Source organism: Monopterus albus, unplaced genomic scaffold, assembly GCF_001952655.1.
Source record: "Monopterus albus unplaced genomic scaffold, M_albus_1.0 scaffold174.1, whole genome shotgun sequence".
Classification (NCBI taxonomy): Eukaryota; Metazoa; Chordata; class Actinopteri; order Synbranchiformes; family Synbranchidae; genus Monopterus; species Monopterus albus.
The window spans coordinates 1,565,721-1,576,442 of NW_018128054.1; the positions used below are offsets into that span (position 1 = coordinate 1,565,721).

Sequence of the window (10,722 nt, forward strand, 5' to 3'; positions counted from 1 at the left end):
GCAGCGATTTAAAGATGTTTTCACTCCCAAGAGTGTCACTCAAAAGCTGTCGGGGGAAAGCCTCCGAATGGAGACCATCTTTACATCTGGGACTTGAAATCACCGAGGCAAATTGCTACATATGCATGTAGGAAGCCTAAATCATGCTTTTCCTCTCCATCTCCCTTGTCTGTCTTTTTCTCTGAAGAGTCCCAATGGCCAGCCTTTCTTTCTTCTTTTCCCTCCCCAGTTCATGATGACTGCTATAATTAAAGAGACTCGTCAGAGAGAGGCCTTCTACAGCAGTTCTCCATCTTATTACCAGATGTTTAGAGGTCACTCCAGTTTATACACACTCATACACGTACCCATGCATGCAAGAGTTTCACACCATTTTATTTGAGTGGGGGGAAAAACAAAAATCATGCGGACTGATTCTTAGTGTTGATAATACGTTATTCATTTTCAGGTCAGAGTCAAGATGGTGGTATTAAAAAAACAAACAAACAAACAAACAAACAAAACCACTATGGCGACACCACAACCCTGCCTAAAAATGGTTCAACTCAGAAAACAAAACCTCAGGTAAGACAGAAGGAAATCAGTTTCTCTGCCAAGATAAAACATGATCTATGCCTTCTTTAGCAGATAATGTTATCATTTCTGTCCAAATCGTCAGAATTTATACACATTTTATATCCTGTGATGCTAATGTGTAAATAGTGAAGCTCGATGAGCAGCTGTCCGACTTTACCAGAAGGAAATAAATGGCTAGCTGCCTCCTGTTTGTCCAGAAACACCACTGTAACAGAGAGAAATGATGAAAATGTTCTCTTACCAGAATCTGATGAGCTAATATGTGGAGCCCAATCATGCCATGAGTGTTTGTCATGTAAACACATTCTTACCTCTGTTTTGAGCTTACATGTTTTTCAACAAACATGTTGTGCCCTCTACATGTAAAGAACTGCTCATGCAAGGATATAATATTGGTAAATATTTTATAACTGCTGATATAAATGCAAACATTCACTTGCTGGAAAATAAAATGAAAGTACCAGTCATTTGTTATAATCCTATTTCTGGCTTAACCGTTCTTGGTTAAACACCAAGGGTTTGGGTTGCATGTTAAAAATATTCTGCTCAGACTTTAGATGTGCACATATAATTTGATATTCACACAAGTATTCCATTGTGAGAATACTGGGACATTTTAGTTCAAGTCTTGTGAATGAATCTGCAGTTTCATTTGACCTGCGGTCAGAGTCTGCTCAAATTCAGGACGGTTGCCTCAGACCCTGATGTGACCCCTGCCCACAAAGCCATATGAAATTCTGCCAAGCCACCAACAGATGAGAACCTGAAGTGGCTCCAGACCAACATCGCACGCAGTGAGTGATTGTCCATTCTGCTCCAAGCTTCTTGATCTCCAGCCCATGCAACAGCAAACCATCCTCATCACCGATTCATGTGATACTGAACACTGCAAAGAACACTCTGTTAAGGCAAAGTCCCACAGTGCACAACATCAAAGGACTGGGTGACAAAATTCCTCTTTAAAAGAGTGAAACTAGAAACAGGGACTGTGGAGAGAGGAGCCAGAGGGCAGCAGCTAGTTCAAGAATCCAGCAGATGGATCCAAACCTTTGCTGTATGAACATGAGCCAAGACAAGCAAAAGCTCACCATAACCTCCACCTCAAGACTGTTTCCGGAAGGTGAATATATCTCGGGTTTTAGAGCCTTTCTTACCCTCGGGTGGAGGTGTGGGGGTGGGGTTTGGTGAGGACAAGGGTGTGGATGACGGGGAGGGCGAGGAAGGCTGTGGGGTGGAAGTGCCTCCATAGGGGCAGCTCTGTGAGTCTGAGTGTTCACCCGAACACTCCACAGTGGGGATGTAGCGGCTGTCCCACATCCCCGGGCCACACAGTTTACAAAGGTCATGTAGGCTGCATGGGATCCTGGGTAGGAGGCGGAACTGGTAGAGAAGGCTGCGGGCCTGAAAAAGCAGGACAAAAGTGGCAGGATAAACTAAAATATGTGCAAGTGTAAAATAAACAAAGTCATGGCAATACAAAACAAATACTAGCAAACGTCAATTTTAAGACGTTAAAATCCATGACGTTGATTTCCAGTTAAAAAAAAAAAAAGAACAAAATACCATCAAGGTCAGCGCTGTATTGTTCTACCTGAAGCCAGAAAGCTGCACCACCTGCTCTTAAAACAATGGTTGCAAAAGCTCATGCAACAACAAAGGAGTGACTCCAGCTGCATGCCAACATGAAGTCGGTGCCTGCGGTTGCAGCAGTACTAACACAGCATCCATAAACATGAGGAAACAGATACAGAAGCAGGGATGCAGATCATAAATCTTCTGCATGGCACAGCAGCATCCCATTTAGTTCCTCAATGTCTCAGTGGGCAAGTTACAGAATATCAAAACTGCTTTGCTGCAGCACTGGGCTACTTGACGCAAACACAACACTGGTTTGAATCAAAGCATGCAGTAGCCTGGGGAGGAACTGCCGTGCACATGATCACAAGCCACATTAGTGAAATATTTTAAAATTAACACGTGCTCGAAAACTTTGGATGTACAAGGGTGCAGAATAAATCATAAACATGTACTGGAAGGCAAAAACAAACTAATGAATAAACTAAAAGGCACTTATTGATGGTACCTTGCGTAGCACTAGCTCCCCATTCATGTGCATGGAGAGGTTGCTGAAGTGGAGCAACATTTGGTCAGTGGCAAGCTGCTGTTCTGTCACGTCCTCCCCATAAAGAACAATGATGGCCACACACAGGAACAGGTGGAAATAGTCGGTCTATAAAAAACAAACAAAAGGGGAATGAGGTTAGTGGAGAGGTAAAAATCTGAAGATAAATGCAGGAATATACGTAGAAATGATCAAATAATGGGGCCTACAGTCTCACCACAGTCTCAGAACTCTACTTAGTCAGCTCAAGTTTGTAAAGGAAAAGGTCAAATTAATGAAACAACTTGGATGAGTAAGTGTGAAGGCCTCAGTCCCGGCCTTCACCATGTGAGGGCCTAAACCACCACCACCACCAGCAGTGGAATTAGCTCAGTAATGTTCTTTTGCTGTCTTTGTTCATATGTGTAGATTTAAGTTACATGTTAAGCATCTGATTTGACATTGGACATACACAATTAACCAATGAAGCACGCACATTTGTTTAGTTTTGTGTTGACCCACTTGTATTCATTGGCGTTTGGCCAGGAATGAGACTTTGTCTGTAGTGTTAATATTATTGTTTATAGCTTTTATGTGTTGTTTTTATATTTGCATGATATGTTAAGTGCTTTGGTCAGCTGTGCTGTGGTAAAGCGCTATATAAATAAAGTTGAGTTGAGTTAATGTGTGTAAATTTTCTTTTTTGAGTTGCTGTGTTCCTGGTCCATGGATGGGGGTGGTCCTGACAAAAAAAGATTGGACTGAGGTAGCAGCAGCCTTAAATACCCCACACTAGGCCTGGACTGTACCATGTGCCCAATACAAGAAGGGGGGGGGGGGATGGGGAGAGTTTGGAAGAAATAAATTGTTTATTTGTTTGTAGTTTATGCTAAAACTTTATTTGTCAAGTTGCGTTATTTTTTTTTTTTACATCTAAACAAAAATATTTTGTTGTTAGCAGACTGTCTGTTCAGTGTTTATTGGTAGATTATATAGATGGTGTCCTTGTCCAATCCCTATGTGTGTTATTGGTTTGGCCAGCCAGTATATACAGTATGTTTCTTCATTTGTTAGGTCTTTCTGTTTGGTTTTTTTGTTTTAGGTACTGTTAGGTATTTTTAGTCAGATAGATATTGGATAGATACTTTATGTATTAGAAATGTTTAGTGGAGATAGGATGTCTAGTTAAATGCTTAGTCATGCTTATGAGTTTCTACAGGGTACATCTGGTCAAGGATAACTAGAGAGAAGAGTTGATGACTGTCAGCAGACAGGGTGTTTAATATTATTATTATGACGTGTATAACTGTAGACTTAGCCATAATATGTTCTTATGTTTAAGCCACGACATGTACTAGAGGTCATGTGAGAATGTTTTTAGCTACACACCACTTAATCAACAGACACACACACATTGATTTGCTTCATGTTTTGACTACTGCTATGACCAGCTGCAAAGCTGGTAACAGAGACGTCTCGGTTGACGTTTCTGTGTAGTATGGGGCTAGCCCAACCGAGGGGATATAATGTATAGGCCTGGTGGGTTCAGGGTCTTTCATCTTACATCTGCCTGCGTGCAGTTTGGAGGTGCAAGATACCTGAGCGTGTAATGTTAACTTTACCTGTGATCCTTTGAATAAATCAGCACTGTTTTGAAGTTACTTGGACTGTCTTGTCTCTCAGAGTTAGCATGGTAAGACGAACCATATCCTACAGTACTGTGCAGTTCAGTTTGCTGTATTTTGAGTTTCCTCATCTTTTGTTGACCTCTTTTAGTGCCCAGTTTATTTGATATCGACATTTGTATTTTTTTCTTATTTTGGGGTTAATAAAAAGCCCATCTTTTTTTGAACTTTAAACGTTGTGTCCTCCGCCTTACTGCTCAGTCAGTACTTGTTTACAGAAAAATCAGATACTAACCAAAAAATTCTTGTTTTTGGTTCATCCAGTGTATGACACCCAACTGCCTAAACTGAGGTTTCACTCTGCTATCTCCTCTATCACCACCTGTAGCTGAATATCAGAACATCTAGCCTGAACAGATGGCACGAGGCAGAGAGACTGATATTTGACTCCATCTCAGCAAGAAGTGCTAAGCTCTGTGTCACGGCAATGAATGCAACACAGTTACAAGTTTACATGACAGAGGGGGTGGGAAAAAAACATGCCCTGGAATACACAAACTGATTTCCAGTACAAGTTATATGTGGTTAATTTATGTTTACAGTTTGTTTACCTTTTACAATTTGCATTTCTACAGCTATTATGCTGCTACAAAGCAATAAAATTAAATAGACAGGGTTCGGCTGAAATGTGGGATGCTATGGAAGAGCATGGTAAATCTTACTGAAAAACATTTAATCTAACCACTGCTGAATTAAATTCCTCCAAGACCAAGAAGATGTAATATGACATTTTATAGGCATTTAGCAGGATTGCAGTAGTCTGAGGTGACAGGCTTAAAGGGATAAAAATGACATTTCTGTTTTAACAATTTGTTTCTACATGGCTACTGAAAAACCATCAAATATTTGGTGTTGTAGCGAAACCGAATTGCACCAGAATCCCTCGTGCACACATACAGTATATGTAAAACTTATTTTTTACAAGCTTGTGTATGCAAAGGAGCCATTTGGACTTTGCCCTGACCTGGTAGTGTGCCCAGCAGGCCTCCCACATGCGCAGAGCCTCAGTGTCAGGGAACTCTCGTTTGAAGCACAGCAGGATCCAGCGGTGGCAGAAGAGCAGCTGGAGGCCGTCCTCCCCGAGTCTGGTCAGGTGCTGGTGGAAGTGGGGCAACATGAGGCGCAGCAGCTCCCGAAGATACATCTGGACGCAAAGTGAAAACATGTTCCTAAATTGTTTTCTGGGAGTTTTGGTTTACAAAAGTCTTCAAACCCTTTGCTGTGGCAAATTCAGAAACTATTCAACCATCCAATAAGTACTTCTGAAGGAGTATACTGGTACCTCTAAATGTATCTCTTCAGAAGCATGATTCTAGCGTTTTTCTACTTCTATGATACACCCTAACATTTGCTGAACTCAGACACACACAGAAACAACCTACTAGCTGTCTCTCCATGTCTTCATCCCGTGGCGAGCTGATGAAGATAGTGTTCTCCATGAGGCCGACAAAGCACCAGAAGGTGTCGCTTTCATCCTGGATCTCAGTGAGCAGGGGGGCCACCAGGTCAGACATTCCCTGGCAGTAACCCATGTCTGGATTAAACACTGCATAGTTGAGCAGAATCCGCCTGGGGCAAGAACAGCCACAGACATCTTAGTGCTATCGTGTAACACCTACACACTTTTAATATGATGGGACAATACAGCACAATAAATGCTGCAGCTGCTTGACAGCAACTTGTATAGAAATGTTGTAGCAGCTCAGTGAAACCACTAAAACGTATGGTCCACCCAAGCACTCTGAATGATCCGACATGTGTTTCAGAACTGGTGGCAATGCTCAGAAAACATAACCAGCCCTACTAGAGCTGTTGCTATGCCAACTCCTCTGGTAACCAAGAAACTAATTAATGATATTTCTTCTTTTTTCCCTCATTTTTATATATGAATAGTACTTTGAAGATAACTTCCCTGGCAGTTCTCATGCATTAGTAAGTATTGTACTGTATAAACAAAGGAAAACCCGTAGGAGAATTTTTTAAAAATCACTTTAGTGCAATATTAACAACAGAGGAAACGCTTATCATTTAGAAAACACTAAGATGATGAGTTTGTTGGGAAGCAGATTTTGTTGTGGGTTTTGTGTTTGCAAAATTAAAGACAGAAATGATAAGATGCCAGTATCTCAGGGTGAAATGACTTGCTCAGACTGAATGACCCTGAGAAACGTATCTGCGACATCAATACAGTAGAATGGGGATAACGGAGGTTGTGAGAGATGTGTTCCTCCTCTAGATATGTGCAAGCCCTGGTATCACCCCTCCCCACATAATACCTAGACAAATACCAGGAACCTCGATGAGAGTCACTGAACTAATATGCTATTTAAATCCTCTTGCTCCTCGTTTAGAAAGCCATTAGCTACGAGTATGCATCAAAAGTGCTCCAACGGCTTAGTCAGAGTCAATAAAGCATGAAACTCATTTGCGGGTCCCCCAGGGTTCAGAATATGAAATGAATAGGTATGCCTCTGCGTTGGGTTGAGTAATGGAAATGATAAGGATGGACTGAGAGAAGGTGACAGAAGGAGAGGGCAAATGAGACAGAGCTAGAGATAGGGATCGGAAAAAAAGATGGAAGAATCAATCAATCAAGAATGGCAAAATGAAGAGACGTGGTCTGACCTCATGATCTCCACATTTGGGTTATTCTCTCCTCTGAAGAAATGGTTGCTGCGGTCCGTTCTCACCACGTCTTTGTCGACTGTGAACTGGACCTTTCTCCAAAACTCACTGTGTTCCTCAGGGCTCATGGATAATCTTAAAACGCACACATAAAAACATCAACAGGAATAGAACATTTAAATTTAAAGAAGTCACTGAATCCTGCACATATATTCTTGACTCGTTTCCAAAGTTAACTGGCTCAGTTATGATAAAGTAAAAAGAAAAAAACGCAAGTGAGGTTAAAGTTTTTACTACATGATCTCTAAGGAAATGCCTGGTAATTAGGATACAAAAAAATAAAGCATTAGCAAATAATCTTAACCTCAAATATTACTCTGGTGTAAAACACTAATAGCCAGGTGCAAATGAACTAAAAAATGTGGGGGTGGGCAAGCAGTGGACTGAAGGGGTATTTCACCATCAAGCACTCTATTGAGGACAATACCACAACCATAAAAGGCCCCATCTATCCCTCTAAATGTTAGGGAGTAAATTAGCAGTGTATTCTGTGTATGGCACTAATGTACTCAAGTCCTAACAAGCAGAGGGGATTTAATTAACAGTGTTTGTTTTTCATGCGGCCCCACCAGGAATAATGTGCACGCACCTGATGCAACGCCATGCAACTGTTTCAGTGCCGTGTGTTTGCGTTGTTGGACCCTCCCTGACTACCTCTCTCTCTCTCTCTCTCTCTCTGGAGGATGCTGCTCAAGAGTTCAGTACATGTTTGCAACACTTTACCATACTATCCTCAGAAATATAAAGTTAGAAACAGGAATACCAAATAGGAAATCAGTGGTGTCTTATACTGTTTTTCCCCATTCTATATAGTCTCTTTTTTTTTTTTTTTTTTAAACGGGGACATGTATATAGAATGAACCAGTGCCACATTCCACAGCCTAAGCCTGTTTGCAATGTCCATCCTTAGCAAAAGTGAACAAGGAAATATATGCAAAACAGAAACAAGGACACAACACAATTAACTCAAAACTTAATAACAAGCACCAAATCATGCACATGACTGATGCCATTCAGGTTGCCACTCAGGGTACGAACCAGATTTATTATTTTCAAGCATGAATACAAAACAGTAATGACAAGATGCACAGTCTAATGTACACAAACAATTAAACATATATTTAATAATCACATTTTTTTTAAAGAAAAAAAATACAAAACACATTCTCTTGAACCACATTCTCTGGTTCAAGCTTCTTCACTGTCAGGTGCTTGTGTTTTATATAACTGCATAATGAATATCTTTGGGTTTTCAACAGGACATCTGAAGATGTCACCTCAGGCTCGGGGAAACTGTGATGGACATTTTTTTCACTACAGATCAAACAACTGAATATTCAAAATAATAATTTAAGAACAAAGAGAACATTACTGAGAGCAAGAAGCAAATGTCCTCTTCTTTTTCCAAAGTCTAAACCATAAATAAGATCTTTGGCATTTTAAGTTACTGGTACATAAAAAAAATAAAATAAGAACTCCTCATGCCAGGCAGAGAGGACACTTTCTTGCATAAAGCCTGTTATGTGGCAGTTTCCTAACAAAAACTTGACTTCTATCAATCCATAAATATGACATAACCAGCAGCGTTTCATTGCTTCCATTTCTAGGTGCTCAGTTATCACAGCTAAGGAAAGGAAACAAGGTTAGGAGACAAGGAACAAAACCACAGCTATGTATCCTTGCTCCTAATGATCAACCAGTGGCCCCGAAGGCTTCTCTAATGAAATGGTCTTTAAAGGAATCCACAGCAAAGTCAGTACAAGGACTCTAATTATCTGACTTCAGTAAGACCTTCTGATGTACTCAAAATGTTAATATGTCATGCAGATGAAACCTGTCCAATTACTTTATTCATTATAGATGGAACAACGCAGTGGATGAAAATGGGCGCACACTTAACCTTTGGGTGGGGACAAATAAAGACTCAGGGATGTGCTTATGTGTGTGTGTGTACCAGAGCTGTGTTTTTTTTATCTTCTGAGGAGTATGATCTGATAAGTGCTGACATGTTTTTTCTCCAGAGACCTTTTATTTCACACCCAGCACCTCCCCTTAACACTTCCCTGATTGTGCCTATTGACTGCTCAGTGCCTGCGATGAGGAGCCACAATCGACTCACATATGGTTTAATGTTTGACTGACTGAGCATTTGGCAGCCGATACTGCAGCCACGTTATCTGCTGTTTCACGGTGTCAAGAACACCGCTGTGTCTCAGTCAGAGAACTGAACTCGGTTTTCATTTTGCGGCACAGACTTTATCAGACGGCAGGAAAATTTTTACATTTCTATATAGCAAATAGGTCTTTCCCCTTGTTTCTCACCTTCTCTGCTGGATGTCCTGATAGTGGGTGCGTTTTTGCAGTCTCCAGGCCTCCCTCTCCTGAGAGGTGGAGTCATAGCTGTAGTAATGCAACAGGAAGGGCCACACCTCGCCACGGATGGATGGGTCGATACCGCCAAAGAAGATGGCCTGGTGAAGTGAGAGGTGAACAAACAGTGACACTTGCTGACATTCAGAGGGCAAACTGGGGACACTTCTGATAGATATTGTAACTGCAAGAACATATCATACTGCATGCCAACAAGACAGAGTGGTGCAGTTGCACATTTGATGGCTGCAAGAAGCTGCAAAACAGAAACTTCATCAAAACAAACACTGTTTAATCTGCATATCCAGCAAAAAGAGTGCTGCTCGGTTTCTGCATTTGCGTGTTTATTGATGATGTTTTGTCTTGGTCACAGTCCAACTGTCACTGATTCATTTCAGTATGACGGCAAATGCTCAACTGAGTCAATCCCAGAGAACTCAAATGACTCACAAGGGGAAATTGGCCAAGACCAACCCTGTCATTAGCTACAGACTGGAGGTGCTGATTAAAACTGAAAGCTACACACCGTGGGGTTGCCTTTCACAATGACTTGCAGTACTGTATGTGTGATGGAGACAAAAAAAAAACATGATAATGTGAAGTTTCACTGTGTGGAGAGCAGCAGGAGAGACTGATGTTTACCTAACTGATCCCACGGCATTGTAAAGGCATGCATGTGCACACACATGCATCCAGAGAAGTACCTTGCGTAGCTTATACTCCTCCTCCACCTGACCATTGTGGTTGAGGTGACGTAGCCAAGTGGTGACATCCAGCCGCCGATAAAGCTTTTCCTCTGGGTGGGTCTCGGCCGAAGGTAGGGTGGGCCTCTGGATGGAAAACTGCATGCAGGACCTCTCATCTGACACCTGATTGAAACAACAGATTAAAAAAAAAAAAAAAACCTCAACTGAGCAAAATAGGTGGGCACAGAGCCAAAATCTGAAACAAAAAAAAAAAACAAAAAAAAACAAAAACAAAAAACATGTTTCCCAATAATACTAGATTCAAAGCTTTTGGATTTGTAAGCTGACCTGGTCTTTATGCTGGGTTTCCCTGCAGCACCTCCACTGCTGGAAGACCTCAGCCAGCTTGTCCAGGCCACCATGATGGAAGTGGAGGATCTTATACTGGCTCTCTCTGCTGGCTATCACCAGCTGGCCACTGGTACACGCCTCATCACTGCAACAGGACAAATTAATGAATGTTAAAGGTGAAAAAATAATAATAATTCATAAACCCCTCTTCCACTTAGGATGGAATATGTTTATTAAATAAACTACATGGATTCAGCAAATCTAGAAT

General features: G+C 41.3%; 1 protein-coding gene across 1 annotated transcript in view; it reads right to left on the minus strand.

Annotated features, from left to right (window-relative positions):
• Window positions 1–356: 356 nt before the first annotated feature.
• The window catches only part of tbc1d16 (TBC1 domain family, member 16), a 16,374-nt gene continuing 6,008 nt past the window's right edge, over window positions 357–10,722 (minus strand). Inside the window, exons 3-11 of the mRNA XM_020616437.1 lie at window positions 10,452–10,599; window positions 10,122–10,286; window positions 9,370–9,518; window positions 6,988–7,122; window positions 5,745–5,931; window positions 5,327–5,506; window positions 2,660–2,806; window positions 1,731–1,977; window positions 357–1,462 (exon numbers count right to left, since the gene is read on the minus strand). Of these exons, the coding sequence (XP_020472093.1) occupies window positions 1,446–1,462; window positions 1,731–1,977; window positions 2,660–2,806; window positions 5,327–5,506; window positions 5,745–5,931; window positions 6,988–7,122; window positions 9,370–9,518; window positions 10,122–10,286; window positions 10,452–10,599 (1,375 nt within the window). The 3' untranslated portion in view covers window positions 357–1,445. The remainder of the gene's footprint in view (window positions 1,463–1,730; window positions 1,978–2,659; window positions 2,807–5,326; window positions 5,507–5,744; window positions 5,932–6,987; window positions 7,123–9,369; window positions 9,519–10,121; window positions 10,287–10,451; window positions 10,600–10,722) is intronic.